General features: G+C 37.6%; 2 protein-coding genes across 2 annotated transcripts; both read right to left on the reverse strand.

Moving 5' to 3' along the window:
* Nucleotides 1-1,745: 1,745 nt before the first annotated feature.
* Nucleotides 1,746-5,687, reverse strand: gpha2 (glycoprotein hormone subunit alpha 2). The gene is made up of 4 exons (XM_042511978.1): nt 5,604-5,687; nt 3,169-3,301; nt 1,936-2,120; nt 1,746-1,850 (listed from the first exon to the last, which is right to left on the reverse strand). The coding sequence occupies exons 1-4, from the start codon at nt 5,685-5,687 to the stop codon at nt 1,746-1,748; spliced, it is 507 nt and encodes a 168-aa protein (XP_042367912.1).
* Nucleotides 5,688-9,436: 3,749 nt separating this feature from the next.
* LOC121961802 (membrane-anchored junction protein) lies at nt 9,437-20,434 on the reverse strand. Its single transcript, XM_042511835.1, has 9 exons — nt 20,290-20,434; nt 19,121-19,166; nt 18,940-19,015; nt 18,052-18,150; nt 17,059-17,084; nt 16,167-16,306; nt 12,493-12,526; nt 10,202-10,395; nt 9,437-9,750 (listed from the first exon to the last, which is right to left on the reverse strand). Exons 1-9 carry the CDS (start codon nt 20,385-20,387, stop codon nt 9,711-9,713), a joined length of 753 nt encoding a protein of 250 aa, XP_042367769.1. The 5' UTR covers nt 20,388-20,434; the 3' UTR covers nt 9,437-9,710.
* Nucleotides 20,435-20,849: the final 415 nt, after the last annotated feature.

Genomic DNA, 20,849 nt, shown 5'->3' on the forward strand with positions numbered 1-20,849 from the left:
TCACATTGTTGGGACTCACCTTTCTTATGGGGACAAAATTCACAAAAGTCCCCTCAACTTATATCATTAAATTTAAAGCTCAAGATTTGATTTAGGTTAAGATAAAGTCAGCTATAATAGGTAAGGGTTTGGCAAGTAGTGGTCATAGTTAAGATTAGGGTATGTAACAAGTGATTACAACAAGTTTATGCATGTGTACAATAGGTTATAAAGTGAGAAAAAATCAAATCTCTGCAGACAGACACCGTTTTACGTTGCAGAATAGAAATTTATTGAAATACAATTTCATCACAAACTATACAGTGCATTCTTTCTCTTTTCATTTCATTGACATTGCAAACATTCTTTGGTTTCATATTATTTACAAAATGTCCTTTAGTTCAAATTCATAAATATAAATAATTTTTGTACATTCTTTGGTCTCTTGTCTGTGTTTAGTGGTTATTGCAAAGAATGAAACTTCTTGTTTGTTGACCTTTATGTTGATTCCAAAGATTGACTGTTTAAAAAAGAAGTCAATGAAGGGATGACCTGTTCTCATTTCTTGAAGATGAGGTAAAATCAGTCTTTTTTGGTTAGTGAGTTTGATTGATTGTAATCCTGAAGTCAGAATGGTTTTTACAGCCTTTAACACAAATGTGCATCAATCAAGTGTAGAAAAATCTTGCTTACATTATGTTTTACACAAGTGCGCGCGCACACACACACACACATACACACACACACACACACACACACAAACACACTTGCACAAATCTTTAGAAACATCAAAAATTGTGACCTTCCCATTTTAAACTCAATCTTTAAGTACCTCCCCTTTCCAAAGTTATCAGCCCATTAAATGGCCCTTATGAGTTGTTATCACAACCATTTAATGCTTCAGATGGGACAAATTACACCTACCAGCAGGCCAGAAGGTAAATAGCCAACATTTCGGAACAGTTGTAGTTTAGGTAGACTTAAGAAAAGTTTTGGTTAAAATAAGTACCCTTGTTACATATGTAAGTTAACTTACGATAGCCCCTTTACATGATGTAAGTTATGTACGTTATGCAAGTTAACTTGTGTATGATAATTCAAGTCAAAATAGGTCAATGTTGACTTGGTTTCACACAGGACACAAACGGGGATCTCCTTGGTGAAAGTCCTTTGTTTGTTTGACCTAATCGGATCTTTTCCCTACATGGAATTATTTGCTCTTTATACGAGATCATATGATTTCTGTCTTTGCCTCCATCATAATAATACTGCCACTATAGATCACCACCTAACAGTAAACGTCAATATAGGTTGTAGAGTAGGGCCATACTAGCTCAGATCTGTGCTCCTGATGACAACTGATAACAACCATTTAATGGGTTGAAAACATCACTCTGCCGGAATGGATTTCACTTGATTTTAGGAGTAAATTTAAGAGACAGGGTCTTGATAGATCTGCAAAGTCATTTCCATCTTTTGATTCTTTTCCATCTACTTTACATTCATTCTTTGAGAACACAAATGAGGGAAGCTCTTGTTTTGACAGTAACTTGACGGAAAGCCGATTCCTTGTCAATAGAATAAGTTAGAGTGAATTTTCTTCAACATTCAAAAAAGGTTGACGTACATGAAAAGAAGGGACAGTTACTGGTGCATCACTAAAACTTTTGCATTTCAAGCGTTTACCAGAGCTCGTACCGCTTAGCCGACTAAACTTGGTTTTGATCCTGGTGTACATTTGTTATGCAGCATATTTTCTTGATGTGTTAGTAGCGGGACTTGCGGCACATGTCGCAGCGACACACCTTCGCCGTCAGGATCTCGATCTCGTCATGGTGACGACCACGAGGGCAGTCCAGGCGAACTTTGACCTGAGGTGAGAAAAGCCATAGGACATGAACAATTGGCAAAAATGATCAAAAAAATCACTTAACCCCTCTTTTCATATCCCCTCACCTTAGCTTCCTTGCTGATGGTGCAGCACCTTGAAGCAGACGTGATGTTGTGGGTGAAGTTGGAGGCCACCAGCACAGAGTATCTGGATGGGAAGGCGCTGGACTCGCAGTAGCCCACGCAGGCGTACACCAGGTGGGTGCCCTTACAGGTGCCACGGCGGTCACTGCGGATGGTCACGTTGAAGGCTGGAGGGGAGAGAGAAGATGGAGGGATAAGCGAGGGTTAAGGGAATCAAGTACTGATGCTGTTGTTAAATGTATTGTGTCCATGGGTGGATTAATACATACAGTAATTATTACATTCTACTTATTAATTATTATTTCATCATTGATAGCATTCAAACTATTATTTAATTGATATATCTTCACGCGTACCTTTAAGTTGCTATTTTATGTCCCCTTAGACTCAAGTGAGCGTAAGAGTAACTTTAGTTCCTACTTGCCGTTGTTTCCGGGGGACAGGTGTGAGTGTAACAAATTTGCATGTGCTGTAGAGAAAACAGAGAAGCTGGATGTCTGCTGTCTTGCTGTACTTTAGTTTTAATTAAAGTATATATTAAATGAGAAAATGTAGCCTGCTTTTCGCCCACAGGTCAAAGGAACTGGAGAACGCTACAGAACAAGAAAGTAAGGATACGGTAGTTTTGCATATATTTGCATTTGTCATTGGTTTTGTTGTTATTTTGTGTCTCATTTTGCAGTTCTTTTGCATTTCTTTTTGGTGTTTTTGTGTTTCTTTGTGATCATTTTGATTATGTTCCTGTGCAGTACAATTGATTGACTAACATTTTGCCAGGGGGGTCTCTGGTCACTTTGAGTCCCTGGGCCTGTGCCTCATTTGTGACATTAGCTCTTTCTACACAGAGGGCACGCCATACTGGCACTATGAAGGCCCTTCTTTATGCTGTCTTTGCATTTTTGCGCAGAGCCAAACAACAGGGACATCATGTCACTCCAGTGTGTGATTTTAGACAGCATGCCGGCAGTGCAGATTTAAAAGAGGTGTGACAGGCGTGACTTTTAACACAACAGCGTCTTCCTCTAGTATGACTTAAAACATGCATTGGCAGCGCTTTAAAATCAATAAAAAAGGTTGTTATATGGCTGCTGATCTGGTCCTCTTCTCAAAGGCTAAGAAGCTCACAAATCTCATTAAACCCTGTTACTTCCTGAAAACTGCACAATAATGGAAACCGTTTTAAGGAGAAACTGAGTGTATTTTTGTGTTACTTACGGTGCAGGTGACACCCCGGGGTGAGGCCATCATGGCTCCAGCCAATAGGAGAGAAGAGCAGCAGCAGTGACATCACTGGTAGGACCAGCAGGCAGAAATGTGAGGTCATGCACAGCGACATCTGGATGGCAGCCTGGAGAGTCCAAACAGAACACCAAAGCATGTAAGAGCTTTTTTTCTGACCTTCTCTCAAATCTTTATAAAAATGAGCACTTTTCTGATTGTTCTGCTCACATTTCATGTTTAATCTGTGATGAGGTCATGAGTATACTTGGCTATAAAGTGTCACAAATCAAAAAAAGTTTGGAAACCAGTGATCCAGGCTACATAAATCATCTTAATTAAGTCTCTGAGCCAAAGAGAGTAAAGAAGCACTCAACCTGAGGTGATCTCCTCCTGCTGAACTTTACACTTGAATCAAAGCGTTGCCCAGAGCTCCCTCCGTTATCTACCGAGGTGATTTCCCATCCTGCCTGTGTGTCACTCAGCTGAGTAACAGCTAATGTGCATAAAAACAATGCCGCCTTCATCTTTTCAGTGTGCCTCATTAAACAGCTACCTGCTGACACACGTACGCACACGGCTCACACCGACTCATGCTAACGTACACGTAGCAGCACATCAGAAACTATACATGAACTGAAATCTTTAAAATAGAGAAAAGGTGAAGGATCGCATGTGTTTTTCCACGATAACACACACGATTATATTATATGTGTGCACATGCATGATCTTGAGTGTCCGATGCATGCACGTGCTCATGTCCCCCCGCACACACACTCAAACACGTGTGTAAACAATAAAGTCATGTTTTCCCGGGAATTTGGTGATCCTGACCCTTGCCCTCTAAACTGGCAGCTCTTTCCAGCTCCGACTTGGGAATCGCCTCGGTGGGGATGGTGGAGCGACCCTGGGGATGCCATTAACGCTGCTGGTACGGACAAATTAACAGGTCAGGACTGTGTGGTGTGTGTGAGTGTGTGTGAGGCCATTAACCCTGTGTCAGCCGGCGGGGCAGGGGGAAGTGCTCGGCTTTTTCCTCTTATGTGGGGTTTCCACGCCCGAAGGTTTGGTTTGGTTGTAATACGCTATCCTGCGCTCTGGGAAGTGATAGTGGGAGGGCTTTATTATCAGTTTCCAAGACCACCAATACAGCTTAAAAAATATATACCCCAGAAAAGACCATTTATGTGCTTTTAAAAATAATCCATTACCACAAAAAACTAAATCATTTTAGCATATTACATCTTTCAGCTTATTGATTCTCATATTGTGTAAGCGCGCTGCCTCTTCTTTTTTTTCCTTTTCTTCTTTTTTTCCCAGTCTTTTAATGGCGTGGCTTTTGCGCTTGCTTCTTGAGAAAATTTGAATGAAATAAAAAAGTAAAAATATGAATAAAAAAAGGAATGACGCATCGCTCATCCTCAGATCTGCTCAGAAAAACACTAAACTTTTTTCTTTAAAACTACCGTAAGAGCTGAAAAAAAAATTGAAAAATTTTAATTGCTTTCCTGGAAAAGCAGTCAAAAGTATACAGAAAATTGGCAAGAAAGAGTTGGAAATATTGCAAGTTCTCCCCTCTTTTATTAAGTTTAATTTACATTGTCTGAACAATTTAGTTTAGACCAGATGCTGATCTAGAGGTTGTGGCAGACAGTTTTATTTTATATAAAAAAAATGGCTTGTTTTATAGATGCAGTTTGGACTTTTGGATACAAATACTAAATACTAGTGCAATCTGTTTTTTTGCATTGCCAAAAACTTGAAACCTCTACTTTTTATTCTTAATACTGAACAATGCCAATTTATGTTTTACTTCTTTTTAAAATTTTTTTTTGTACATTAGTCTGTCTGTGTTGAGGTAAAAGGTTTTCAGAAAAATACAGTCTAAAAATATACACACCAAAGAATTTTCATTTTGTCTCATCTGTCATTAATTTTCCCATATATAATGAATTTTTAAAAAAAAGAATAATCTTTGGTTCATCATCTGGATAACAATAATGCTTAGGTTTACAAATACGCATATTGTCATGAAAGTAAAAGTCAGCTGAATGGTGAGGAATTTCAATATAAAACTCTCTGAACATGGCAAAACATTTGCATCTTTCAAGCAGGCAAGTGTTCTTAACACGGGCGATTTGCACATTTGTTAAATATGGTTATATTATTATTAATATAAATATAAAGGCAAAAGGTCTGCAGAATAAAAAAGTACGTTTTTAAAAGGAGATAAGAGGGTTAAAGGTGTATTTCGCTCTGATTTACGACCTTTGACTTACAGTATAGATTTCTCCTCATATTTAAGAGATTCTATAATCCATAAGAAAGGCACACACTCGGGACCACAAACCTAAATGTGACAGAACATTCAAAGGTCTATTTCACCGTCATGTAGACTGATGCATTAAACTGAAAAAGGAGCTCAGACTTACCTGAAGACGTAGAGCCGAGAGAGGAGTGCAGAGCAGGTGTGTCCACTGACAGGTGTGTGTGAGTGTGTCTGTTCTGAGCCTCATGCAGGGATATAAGTAACACAGGTAAGAGCGAAGGCACTTATAGCTCTGGACACACCCACAATTAGAGAGCTGAGTGTGTGAACCTTTCTTTCTGTCTTTTTTTCCCCCGCAAGTCCCTCTTTCTTAACTCTATCTACCTGTACAAAAAAAGTGAAATTATCTAAATAGAAAAAATTAAATTCACCCCGAACTTTCTTTCTGTAACGTCTTTCTCCCTGAGTGTGTTAGCGTCTCTGTGTCCCTCCGCCCTCCCCCTCCTCGCTCTCTGTTTTTCGAACCTTTAGGGGGACCGCTGCTGTGACACAGAGGAAAACTAGATAGGTTTTCCATCAACGCACCGCCACAATAGTAAGAACACACACAGCTTCACCACACGCGTGTGCATAGAGACGCGCACACAAACGCACACTTGTCACATGTGTGCAAAATCACACAAAAAAATAATAGTCTAGGCCTCAGCTGCCAGTTGATACAGTGAACTAACACATAAACTGAATGGGAGACCTCACACACAAATACACACACACACACACACACACATTAAGTCGGCCTGGGTTTTCCATTTGTGGCTGCAGGAGGAAGGGCAGGGTCAGGTCAGAAGATATTGTTGGTTTGGGTCAGCTCTGTGTGTGTGTGTGTGTGTATGTGTGCGTGTGTGTGTGTGTGTGTGTGTGTGTGTGTGTGTGTGTGTGTGTGTGTGTGGCACATGATGGGTATATTGTGGTGAACGCCTGCCTGGCTCTGCTTCTCGTCTTTTTTGTCTTGAATGAAGGAAGTCATCTTAGCAACCACCCCGTCCAAACTCCAGCGGCTAAAGACATTCCTTTAATAAATTATTTGTTGGACATTCGCAGCCATTTCAGGACACTTTGGTGACATGTCACAAAGGTCACAAACTGCCAGATCAGACCACAGACGACTTTTAAAAGTGTTGCCAAAGACCCAAAGTGGATGTCCTTTGTTCTTGTTGTGGCGAGTGTCCACAAGAAAGTGGGTTAAGGGTGAAGGAACCATTGTTTTACTTACTGGAAGAGCAACAATCAGAAACTTTACTTTTTGGTTTTTCAATGAGTATTTCCATGTCTCTCGAGAGAATTCGGGAATCATTGTGGTTTTGTAAAGCCCACTGACACACTATAGCCCACTGATATTGGGCTATAAAAATGAATGACTTGTCTTTAAAATAACTATCGTTGTCTTAGAGCTTGTGAAGCTGCCAGGAGAATCAATTCAAGGGGTCAAGGATCTCATTTTATGATCAAATCAGTCAGAAAACAGTCAAGGGAGGCTAACCAGTGCATCACTTTTACTTTTAACTTCTTATACTTACGCTGGATACCATGCAATAATCTTCATTGTTTCACTGTATGTTTTTCAGCTGCAGCAGCAGCTCCAAATGTGTTTTATATCCTCAATGCAAACTGCAGATGCTCATTATGACCTCTGATCAACTGCAATGACAAAAAGCCCAACCTTTCAAACCATTCCCAGAAGAACAGCACTGTAATAAGTAATTCTTTCAGGAAACATGATGATGCCTTTAAGCTTATTTATATACTGCAAAAAACAAAAAACAGAAAATTTATAAATAAATAAATAATAATAATATCAGTCAACATTTCAGTAAAAAAAATCTCATTTCTTCCTCATTTTTACAGGATTTTCCTTAAAAAAGTTTAGATTCATACAGAAGTAATCCCTCCCAGTCATCGCTAAAGACACACTAGAAATGTATCATTTATTTTCACTTCTCAGACAGTACAGCAGAACTATACTACCTTGTGGTTAATTACAGCTTCAGGATAGATGCTGAATGAAGCTTCCAGTGCTGCGCACGCACGCACACACACACACACACACACACACACACACACATACACACACACATTCCCACTCTCACACACTCGCACACCTTCTAAGGAAAACACAATTATCATCTTATGGCCCCTCTATCCCAAACATTCCCAATCTAGTTATGTCAATGGAAAACGGAATGTGTGACATCATCACCTAAACCCCCCCACCTACACACACACAAACACACAAAACTATTAGTGTGTTGACTGTAAGTTGCAGTGTGTGTTTCTTCTGATTCCATGCCAACCAGAGAGAGAGAGAGAGAGAGACTATAAATGTGAATGGCCCGCAGCACCTCATCAGGAGAGAATTAGATGTGAATGAACTTTGTTAAACTGGAGACTCTCTCGCAGTTGAAACGCGCACACACACACACACACACACACACACACACACACACACACACACACACACACACACACACACACATTTCTCCAGTGTGCTCAGCGGGGTGACTGATGTTTGTATCGCTCAGTGGCCCCGTCGTTCTCGGCTGCCGTGGAAACCGTGGCGTCTTGAATAACTATAATATCATTAATGTGTCCGCTTCCACTTCTGCCCTGTTATTTTAATCTGTGTGTGTGTGTGTGTGTGTGTGTGTGTGTGTGTGTGTGTGTGTGTGTGTGTGTAAATGAAAGTATATGATGTATGTATGAACTTTATGTGTGTGTATGATTATGTCTGACAGGATATTGTGTGTGTGTGTGTTTGTGTGTGGTCAAAGGGTGTGAGTAGATGTGAGCGTAGGATTATGTGTGTGTTATTTTGGGCTCTATGACAATATAACGAGAGGATTAGACAAACTTTTCCTGTTTCTAAGATGATGTTTTAGCCCAGTTGACCCGTTTACCTTCATATATAAACACACACATGCAAGCATGTACATGGGGATGCATGCATGCAGGCACACATTCAAGCACTGTCCCTCTCACGAAGTTCATTAATAGACAGATTTTTTTAAAATGATTTTGTATTGTTTTTACTTTTGCGACAGGTCACAAACCATCAGCTCGATGCAAATGTTTGCGTGCGTGCATGTAAGTCTCAAGTCATCTAAGGATATTTCAGTTTGTAAGACATAACACACACACACACACACACACACACACACACACACACACACACAGAACACTTAAGTAATTTCGATTGACAGAAGGAAAGTTTCCGCAAGGTGATTCTGAAGCTCATGGTGGGCACTTAATAGGACACACACACACACACACACACACACACACGCACACACACTCAAGCACTCAAACGTGAGTGGAAATTTTAAAAAAGAGCCGGCATTGTCTACCACATCTACCAGAACAAAAGCCTTGGAATGTGTTACTGTGACTTTGTTCGACAGTCTGCACACTGAGGAAAGATGTAACTATTTGGATTTAACTGCACTTATTCACATTTTACACACCGAATCCAAAAACTGCATTAAATCTCAAGAAAAACTTTAATTTAAAGAAAGAAATCGAATGCAAATGGGGTCACAGATCGTGACAGAAAAGTTCATGTAGCAGAGTTTTTCGATTGGGAAACTGAGACAAGAAAGACACATTACTGTTTGGTTGGATTTGGAGGGGGATAAAAGCTCATGAAAGTACAAAAAATTAAAAATAAAACGATATGTATAAAGTCACAAGATGCAGGTACTGATTCTGTGGTAAAAAGAAAGGAACCACACACTCAGAAAAAAAAAATCACTTATTGCAGGTGATACTGTGACAACAATAATAATAATAGACTCTTTTCATAAGGGAGCATTATAAAACGACACGGAATCACAAAAACAACCAATGACAAAGAAGCAACATCATTTATTTGCTTATGGTTTCAATAAAGAACTTCGACAAAAACGGATACAAAATAATAATGCCTCGGTGGGAAATGTTTATATTTTAATGTAATGGAACATTTTATATAAGTGAACAACAGGATTAATCTAATCAAACAGAAAAAATCACCAGTGACACTAATATAAAAGAGGTTAGAGGTAGAGATAGAGGTTGAAGGGAAAAGAAAATAATCAGGTGAACAAAATACTTTTTTCTGAAAACCAACAAACACTTTTTTGTTTGCACTGCAGAACTTTAACCAAACAAACTCTGGTAAGTTTCCTCTACTGGAACCAGTAACACCACCTGTCTCCTCCTGTCTCTCCCACAGCACTCAGGCATCTCTGAGGAACAAGGAGAAGGGGAAGACATGGCTGCAAAGAAAGAGAGAAAAAGAAAATTAAACTGCACGTGTTTAATGCAACTGTGGACTCATCTCATAATGCTGCTACTGCACATCATTATTACCATAAAAAGACTACGTATATCAGATTGTTTGGCGTGCTCTGTCAGCGTGGAGATACTTTTGTCAGCCGTATATGTGCCTAAGGACATCTGGCGTCTCAGCTTGTCCCAACAGAAAGAGGAATATTGTAATTTCTGAGCTTATAATAACTGGATTTCCCCAATCTGTTTTAATCTTTGTCAACTTTATTCTTTCAGATGTACAGCACACCAATTAGCTCCCGGCTCTCCTGTGGGTGCAGAAGTCAATCACATCGACGAGTTAGACAGTGACATCACCATCATCTCCGCAGGTATGAATCCTCCTCTTACTCTGTGCCGAGGTAATGATCTGATGTTGGGTTCATTTGTCATACAAACCTGGCCAGCCGAGTCAGAATCCCAGGCCTCACAGGTGTCCCAGGGACAGAATCTGCATCTTCCTCCTCATCACCCTCCTCCTCCTCTCCCATGTCCTGTATTATCCCAGAATGCACTTCACCTGAAGTCCCACTTTCAGTGAGTGTGTTGACCCCTGATTCCTGCTCAGGTTTGTCAAACACCTTGGAGCCGTCCTACGGGAGAGGATTAGTAGAAATAACATAATAGTAAAAATAGAGCACAATATGTGTCTTTTTTAAAAATAATTTTACAGTATTGCAAATCTAATTGTATTAACCATTGGCTAACCCCTCAGAATATTAGCACGTCCAGCTAACTTAGTAATTTAGCCTCACTTTAAACAGTTTGAATATGATTTGCTGGCTCCATTATGTGGAGTCAAAGGGTACATTTGAAAAAAAAAATTGTTGTTTTGCAACCAATGAAGCCACATTTTTTTAAAATACTATATATAAATATTAGGCAAAAATATTATTATTAGGGTAAAAAAATAAACTATTTGTTTTAACTTAAAAAAAGTTATTTTTAAATTGAAAATCCGGACAGGCTGCCTTCAATTTTTAAGCTGACCGAACTTGAGAAGACAAGTTGGATGATTACAAAATAACCTCAACTTGTCTTCTCAAATTCAGTCAACTTTAAATTTTAAGGCAGCCCAGACACATTCTTTTTGAAGTTAAAACAAATAGTTTCTTCTCACAGTGTACTAAAGAAATGCCGCTCCTTTATTCCAGTGTCTTCATCACGGATCATAAACTGGTGTGGACTGGCTGTCTTCTTACATAAAACCAGTTAGCTTTGGTGTTGATTTTCTTGGCATTATTACACAGCATTAAGCTGTTCATTCATTGCACGTTTCTTGAGATTCCAGAGATTTCAATTGACTTATAGAGGTAGAGTTAAATTAGTGAACTATTTTGTAAAAGTTGTCATTTCAGCCAGTTAAGTTGATGCTCACTGACTGCAAGCCTGTTTTAGTCTGGAGGCTAGCTTGAATTTGAGTCATAAATCTGCCAGTAACTGAGTTTTCATCCAAAAATTTTGCAAATCTAAATGGAATTTTATGAAAATTTGAAAAAAAAGAGGATATTTATGCACTTCTCCATGCAGATATTGGGAGTTGGTTCATTAAGGTCACACTAAGTCAGATGCCACTGCAAAAGAGGGTGCAATGAGATGACATATTTACAGTAAAAGAGTATTACTCAAACCTCAAATGAAACAATGATTGTATAATAATAGAGACCACACTGGTCATTTAAAGAAGAGTTTTGAAAAATAAATATTAAAGCTATGTGCTAAGACTTATGATAACAGGCTTGTGTGCTATTATAAGAGTGTTAAAAGCCACCCAGAGACAACAAAGAGAGCGAGCGTAAAAAAAAAAACTTAAACATTTAGAGATTTGTAAAATTTTTGGCTCAGGTTTCTTTATGCGCATATTTGAAAAGGTTCATAAAAACTGCATAGAATAGAAAGCTTGACAGGCGTAGCAACAGTAACTTGCCTACGAGGTGGTGGCACTAAGCAAACTGTCGATTGGATTTTTCCATTTCAAATGAAATAAATGTACTTTGGATAACCTAATATTTTTTCATGGTCTTTTGACAAAACCTCTCTTGAATTTGTTTTTGCCATCAGAACATAATGATAACCTTCATTGTTCAAACTTAAGCCCACTCAAGCTTGAGGACTTGTAGGCACTTCTTTATCCCCCCAAAAATGGGCTGACATAATGAGTTTAAATCATTTTTTCCACTTGAAACAAATGTGAAGGGGAAAAGACTGGACACGTGTAAAAAAAAAAAAAAAAAAAAAAAAAGATGAAATGAAAAGCCGTGAATGAGAAGGGAGCGGGGGTGAAGGGTAATTTTGGGACTTTGTTGCTAATCAATCTGAATCACATTTACAGAAACACACACACTCTCACATACACACAATTACACAGAGAAGCGTACACTCTGTGTCCTGATGTAATGCTATTATTAACCTAATCACACTTGTTATCCTACCTGTCTGCGCTAACGTTAGCCTCGGGCTACAACACAGACAAAATGCTACAAGTGTGTGTGTTTACATATGTGGTAGAGAGGAAACGAACAGATATAATGAGACTGAAATTGAAAGACGAATTGTTGCAATCAATTAATTCTGAAGTGTGGGCTCAAATTACAGACTCATCCACTTGACATTTAAGAGACTGACATCAGCTAACCAGTTAAATGTGATGAATGAAAAACTGATCTGATTGAATTAATGAAAAGAATCACCTCGTCAGCATGTCCTGGATCTTCTTGGAGCCCGCTGAAAGATGGACACAAACAAGTTTATTCTTACAATAACAGAACAGATTTTTTTTTTTTTTTTTTGCATGTTATTCCCCACATTTCGATTTTATTCTCATTTTTTTTTTTTTTAATAATCATACTTTATTTTATTTTCAGAATTGTAACTCAACAATGCAACCATACATCATCCGACATTGGTCTGAGCTAGGAGAGAAGACTTAAATAAAGTAGAAAGAGAACGAGAGAAAAGATAAAAAACAATGAAATAAACAATAGTAATAATAAAAACTTATATAGAGTAATATTAATAAAAAAAAATAATAATAATAAAAAGAAAAAGAGATCAACAACTTATCAGCAAAAATGAAAATACGTGTGTCCCTGTACCTGTTAATGAGTATTTCTTATTTCTGAAACAGATAGTGTTTTAATGCAATTTAACCCTCTGAAAACTGAGCAAATTGGTTTGATTTCTTCAAAAACATGGGGGGAAGGCGACGAGCATTTTAAAAAGACATGACACAAATATTAGCAAAAAACTGTTTAAAAAATGCCTGAAAATAAGCACACAAAAAACTAACAAGATAACTACCTAGAAAAAGTGCTAAAAAACAAACAAAAAAGAATTATATTTATAACTGGGTGTCTAGTTTATGTGGCAATCATTAACCCTTTGAAACCTAAATCAGTTTTCTTATCAGATGCCTTTCGCAAACTATTTTGCCACTTTTAGAACTAAGCAATTTTTTTTTAAATTTCTTGCAGTTTGTTGGACATTTCTCAGCAAGTTACTCATTGCCTTTTTTTCCCTGAAGGTTTCAAAAGAAATAAAAAAAAAATTGCTTAGTTCTAAAAGTCGGCAAAATAGTTTGCGAAAGGCATCTGATAAGAAAACTGATTTAGGTTTCAAAGGGTTAATGATTGCCACATAAACTAGACACCCCTTTATACAAGTCAAATATATGAGGAACTTCCCTTTTTACTTTTAAATAAGGGCTAATCTAAATGTAGTCAATCTCAATTTCTGACATTTAGGGGATAGTTGAGTGTTTGTAAGTGTGGTTCTATGAGGTAGGCTACCTATCCATAGTCAGTGTATTACATACTGTAGATGTCAGTCAGCCCAGCCCCAGTTTGGAGAAGCACACTTGAGTACAACCAAAAAATCTAAGCAATGTACTGCTGTGGATAGTGCACAGTAGCAAAACATATTTTTGCATCCTAAAAAAGTCAATAATAGTTTTATTATTAGTATTTACACAGCAGAAACTGCTTAGCTTCTGTGACAGTTTTCCTGCCTGCTTCTCCAAACTGGGGCCTGCTGACCGCCATCTACTGTATGTAATACACTGACTATGGAAAAGTACCTCATGCAACCCTACTTCAAATAATAGGAACTATCCCTTTAAAGTTTGTCTCTGAATTCATCTGGCATTTAATTTATAACAGAACGTTAAAAAATAAACACAATTTGTTTGTCAGAACAAGAGTCTAAAAATATTATATAACAGAAAAAGGTCCAAATGAAGGAAAAAATGCCATTCATTGACAACCACTGCTTATCTGTTAACGTCTGTTTTTTATTTAAACTGATGGATGTCATGCCTTATGGTGCATGGCCTCCAAAGGCCTTAAGTTACATGTTGGTAAATTAAAAAGCCAAATTTTGCAGCCAACACCAACAATTTTCAAGTGTCAACGTTCACTGACAAACGTATTCTTTCCTGTTCCCTTTTTTTCCAGGAGGTTTAACATAAAAACAAACCATCTGTCTCTCCGGGGCATCACGTAGACACACTCGTACACACACCGATGACACAAGTGAAGCAGTATGTAGAAATTATTCGTGTGCCATTCTTAGTTTTTGAACTTGTACGTGTGTGTGTTCATGCGCTGCACCTTTGTAGGGACATGTAAGTGTAATGGTCAATGTGGTGAATATAATTCATTGGGAATTGCTTAATGAAACTTGATTTCCTGTGAACTGGTAGTGATGCTTGAGGCCGTGCTGTTTGCAGGATGTTTACACAGTTTGTGCATCTAAGTGTGTTTCTCAGGTTTAAAACTATGAGATAATTCTGTTTATATAAGTTCAACACCAATTGTGTGTGTGAGTGCATTTTCGCCCCACTGATCTGACTGTCAGTGTGATTGAGGTGGCGCCCCTTCGCCTCTTGTCTGTTTCATAACTGCAAGAATCACTGGAGCGTGTGTGTGTGTGTGTGTGTGTGCATGCGTGCACGTCAAACAGGGCTGTTGTCAGAGTGGATGTCTTAGCGTTTTTATGAATAAGAACATTTGTTTTCATCTCGCACACTGAATGTGTGTGTGGATGTGTGTAATGGTAGAGTGAACAAGCTTCCTTTTACTGCTCCCATCATCCGACACATTATCCACATCATCACACTCACAACAATACACACTTGACTACTTTTCTAAATATAAATGACAGCGCACTGTAATGCATCATGAAGGCAATAGTGCTTGCTGTATTTCTGCTGTCACAAATGTAGGTTGCTTAAATGGCATACGTGTTCATCCCAAACCCTCATACACAGAATTATAAACAAAAAACGGACAATTACTACAATAAGTATTAGCTTATGGTCAAATATTCACCACACATAGCCATACACACACACTCTTAAACTACATATTTACAAAGTTTATTCACACGGGAGCCCATGTGATCATTTTTGGTCAGTACGTACGTTTATTCGCAAAGATTTTCTCGACATTTAGTCGCTGTTCCTTGGAAGGTTAAATGTGACAAATACAGAGTAAATTAAGCCGTAGCCTAAAGGGTAAGCTCAGTGTTCTGCACTTAGATCCTATTTTCCCATGTTTTTGTGTCTAAGAAATGAAGAAAAGCGTTTTATGTCCGTCCAGCACTGAGTGAGAAGAAACAGGTCACAATGTCAACCACTCTGGGCATTTGTGCAACTTAAAAGTGCTTGTTTTTGCCACTGAAAGGCTCAGATTTTTACTCTGCTATCAGTGTATGATGACACTATAGAACCAGGTCCAGATAGACCTGTTTGTCTGAGAGTAAGATCCTTAAAAAAACAATACAAACTCCATTTGAAAAACATGTATTTGCGTGATATTAGTGTGTATAGCGACAGCATATTTTGTCATGTAACTGAGTGAATTAAAGGTTTATTTCAACTAAACCAGAGATGATGACTATTGGAACAGTAAAAAAAAAGATGGCTTTTATGAGTTTTATTTTTTTTCTGTCAACTTTGAATGAAGTTTGTTTTAAAATAAAATTTTAAAAAAATAATACGATAAAATAACTGTTTATTTAAATGGAGTCTGAGGGTTTGGCTATGCATTGCATTTTTGGAGCCATGGATCTTACTCTTTAACAAATGGTCTTTCTCTGTAGGGATATTTTCTATAACTTGTCAGACATGTAAAATAGCAATGTGAACATGTCAGTAGCAAAAACAAGCACTTTTAGTGAATGTATATTGACATTGCAGCCTGTATTGCTGCAGCCCTCAAACTCAGTACCAGACTGTATTCAAAAACTGTTGTTTCCATTAGTCTCTTCGACACAAAACATGGGAAAATAGAGTCTATATTGAATAATAGAGAATGTACCCTTTCAGGTTTCAGATAACCTCTGCAGTAGTATAAAGGACACTCACCCAACCACAGAAACCTTTCTTTCAGCCTCCATGTCCTTTAACAAGTCCTTTAGTATGGCCTCCTCTAGTGGTGAATCTGTTCGACGGCACTTTTTTGGGGGCTCAGAAACAGAGGGGAACTGCTGTGCAACCTCTTTCTCCTAGAAAACACACAGTAGTGTACTAATTATACATGGCATGATACTATATCATGTGTACAAAACTGTAGGTGTACAATATGAACTCACCTTTGAACCACAAGCAAATCGGTGTGAAAAAATATACTTATAATGATCATAATTACATATTTGAATTGATGTTAAAGTATAAAATTATGTTACCAAGTTATTAGATTTTTTAAGCAATTTTTGGAAGTTCATTTCTTTTTCCTCAAACTGCCTTTTTTTTTTTAACTAATTTTCAGATAATTTTCTTGTATTTTATTTTAATTTTATTTATTTATTTATTTTGCTAATTTCTTGTTAATTTTTGCATCATTTCATCTTACTTTGCTCATACCATCTTCCCATGTTTTTTTTTTTTTTTTAAATCAAGCCAATTTGCTAAGGTTTTAAGGGGTTAAACAATACAAAATAATAACATAGCAATGAATTGCATCTTTGTGAAGTTGGTAAAGTTCACTTGTTATTGACACTGTCACAGAGCTGTTGATTCAGCTCTATGGTAATAATTTGCAAAAACAGGTATATGTAATGAATTGCTTTCACTCTGCTGAGATTTATGTTATTGTGTCTACACCTAGAATATTCAAGTGCAGGAAAAAAAGTACTGGCAACTGTTTTTTTTCTTCCAGAGACAATAACCTATCAGACAAGACAGATTGATGGCAAAACCAGAGCACTCAAGCCTTCTTCTCACTGTGTTTTATGTAAGTAACAGAACAACAACTCACCGGGCTCAGCTTGTCCGCTTGTTTTTCTGAAAAAGATAAATACATGTGACATCAGCATGACTGAATAGTACCCTCTGTTTGTGTACTGTACTGAGATTCACAATAATATCTGTCTTTTATCACATAGCCAGTGCTGCTAACAGGACTATTCATGCTTGTTTACTCTTTTACACAGAAAAACACACTAGATGAGCTTATCCTATTGTATGACCACTCGACCTAATATGCCGTCAAGGATTAGGTGTACCTGATAACTCTGTGGCTCTGTCTGTTCTCAGAGAACACAGTTTTAAATCTATTAACTTAAAGGGCGGGTCCGTCTGTTCTTTCCTTGGGTTTTTTTAATTGGAAACAGTCACTCAGATGTTAGCAAACAGTAGTGACAAAGATGAGAGCACTCATAATACTAATAATAACAGAAAGGACAACCTAAAAAAAATCAATATTAGTTTAAGTGTTTGCCATATTTAGATTTTTCACCACTTTTCCATGTTGTCAAACAGCCCCCTTTCTGACGGGGAACTGAAGCTGTTACATTGCTCTCTTAAAAGCAACCAGACTTGTTTTAAAACAATAATTTTACCTTATAGAACATGGGAGTTGCTGGTCTACCATTGCCCCAATTGGTTAGTTTTTTTGTATTATATTTTGTGATTTTCTGATCCGAACTAAGGTGGCGTCCAAAGCAGTGTAGTACTTTGCCTCCATACTAGTTAGGTGGTTAGAGGAATATATATACATATATATACAGAGGGGGAATTTTGATGCTAAAACATGTGTACTTTGACCAAAGTTTGAATGTTTGCATTTGAATACACTACTGGGAATAAGATTATTTTAAAAAAAGAATAAAAAATAATAATAATAAACAATAAACCTGTCCTTTAATGACTGCAGGCTGTGTTCATTAACGGATGTGCATATCTTTGTACTGACATGTAATGCAAGTACAGGGTGTATTTTGTGGCTGTGAGTTTTTGTGTTCATCCTCACCAGTCTGCACATTTTTCTCCAGGTAGAGGATCAGATTAAACGGGTAAGCTTTCAACCTCCTCCCACCATGTTTGCGCATCGCCTTAGACCGCTTCTTATCTGGTAGTTACATTTAACAAAATACAGTGTTCTTGTATTGAATAAGCATCATAATGATGTGCACTCTGTGATCTATATTTAGCAGGACAGCAATTTTAAGATCACCCCCTCTCCCCCCCTCTCTTATCCCTTCTCAACACTATATTAACCTTTTGAAACCTGGAGCGACATCACTTTTCTTTTGCTGCTTTCAGACGCTTTTCACAAGTTTTTATACCACTGAACCTTAAGCAAAGTGTTGTGATTTCTTTCAACAACATGGGGAAAAATGCAATGAGTAAGTTGGCAAGAAGTGTTCCACAAATTGTGAGAAATGAGTAGATTTAGAAAATTATTTTTAAATAGTTAGGGAAAAGTGTTGTGGGGAAAAAAGAAAAAAAAAAAGCTGGGAAAAAAAAATATTTGTAGTGTTACAGAATTATTATAAACTTTTAAGCACTTTTTCCACTTCATTTTTGTTTTTACCTTCTTATTCATTGTTTTGTTTGTTTGTTGTTTTTATTTTTTACCTGACTAATTTTAAGGGCTTTTTTTTGGTACTTTTTACAAGTTTCTTACTATTTTATTTTATTTTTTTTAAATTAAGCCACTTTTCTCAGGTTTCAAATGGTTAATTGTGACTTTCTTACTTTTGGATCTTATCCCTTGTTACTGCAACCAAAATCTCACACAGGATATAAAAGTACTGTTGGTGAAAACTGCAGTAACTTGATGCCCATTGGATAGTCTGATAGGTAGGAAACTAATAGTGGAAATGCTGATGGCTGAATAAACAGAAGTAAAGGATACAGGGGTACACATTAAAGTGGGCACTAGAGAATGGTTGGAGATTGTCCAGGTTGCCGAGAACCGTTCTGATAATTTCCTGAAAACAGAGAACAAGAGTAAGAGAGGGAATTTAGGAAAGAAAAAAACAATGCCAATAAATAATGAGAGGTAAGAATGAATCACTAAGCCTATCCATAATTACCTCCATTTCTTGATTGAGGCAGTTTTCTTCCATAACTCCCTCTCCTCTGGTAAAATATATATATTACACATGATTATATGTTCACAACACATTTGTAACAGTTCAAGTTTTGGTAACTTTTTCAAATAATGGTAAAGCCAATAACAGAGATCATCATGGAGTGCCTTTTAAAAAAAGCGTTTGACTGTTGAGCACAGATTTCAAACGGTATGAAAATATAGCTGAAATGCTGTCGAGCCTTGGGTGTCCAAAATATTAGGCACAGTAAAAATAAAAAGAGTCTTCTTCAGCTTTAAAGCACTCCAGGATCAGATCTTCTATTGTGATGTTATTCCTAAACAAAAGCAGACAGATTCTGTGGTGGCCTGTTTTCAAACTAAGACAAACTTAGGTCACACACACCAGAACATGTGACAGTGGCCATTATAGGCTGTAGTGTTAGGAGAATAAAGTGAAAAATGCAGAAAAAAAAAGATCTGCGTTTTCTTCTCTTGCCTGAAGCTCAGTCATCTTCCCAACTGTTTTTTCAAAAGAGCATTTTGCAGTGCCTTGCAGAAATTAATCTTCAAGAGAAAAAGTGAAGGGAAGCATGGAAGGAGCCGGTATTGATCAATGGTCTTTCTCTTTCTTGTTTGGCTTATGGATTCTGAGCTTGTGCTGTTTTGCTGTGCTTTTAAAAAATAGAATTACTGAAGTCAGTAGTTGCTGTAATCCAGCGCCTACTTCAAGTTTCCCTTTTCTCAAGCTATTTTAGGTTTTGTAGGATTTGCACTTGTCTCAGGCTTGGCCACAGGTAAAATGAAATAATTTCATTTCTGGTTATAAAACTAACTTCCAGTGATGCATTGAAGTATGCTCATCCCAAGTTGTTGAAACATGCAAGATGTGCAACTATAGCTATAAAATGTAATTACTAGTTTAGTAGTTCCGCTAAATCCCATCTCAAGATTGGTTTTGGCTCGGTACTCTATTTATTCTGTTGCAGTCTTCTTTTTTTTTAGCTCCCCTTCAGGCTATGCCTTGAGTTAAACAGCTAGACTGTGCTGTCCTGGGATTTGTCAGTGGTCTTGTAGTTCTCTCATCAAAAGGGAGAACACTGAGGGAAGGAAGAAAAGATCTGATGTATAAAGATGAGGCCGTGAAGATGTAAAGAATAACGTCTGTCTTGCCTGAAGCTGCTTCCTCCTCTGAACTTGAACTTGTAGATCAAACTTTCAGCTTTGAAATATCGAGTTTGAGGGAAAGTGAGGGAGAAGGCCTGCAGCATGGCTGACCTATTATGGTTTGGGTAACATCAGAAAATATGAATTTATGGATTAATGGACAGGGGCAAAAATGCAAAATACAGAATACAGAAAATAACATCACTGAAAACGTTTTTGTGCTTACTAAAATTGATTTAGCTAGCTAGCTAGGACTCATTTCAAATATCTATAGTGCTGTAACTATCTTTACACAGGTAAAAACATCAAAACTGTTAAAAATTTTAATTCTGTCTCTCGTTTGAAATTACCGTAATGTCTAAAGCAAATGCCGAGCACAAACCTGGCAAGTCGTACAGCAAGATAACGTCACTCTCCTCCAGGACGTCAACAGTTAAATGCGGAAACGTCAATCAAACGCCAACTCGTCTCCGGATTCGCTGGACAGCCCGAATTTCCGCCTTTCGGTCGCTTGGCCTTCTTTTATTGGCTACATCTTCTTCCAATCAGCAGCGTCAGAAAAAGTG

This window comes from Plectropomus leopardus, chromosome 23 (assembly GCF_008729295.1).
Source record: "Plectropomus leopardus isolate mb chromosome 23, YSFRI_Pleo_2.0, whole genome shotgun sequence".
In the NCBI taxonomy this organism is placed as follows: domain Eukaryota; kingdom Metazoa; phylum Chordata; class Actinopteri; order Perciformes; family Serranidae; genus Plectropomus; species Plectropomus leopardus.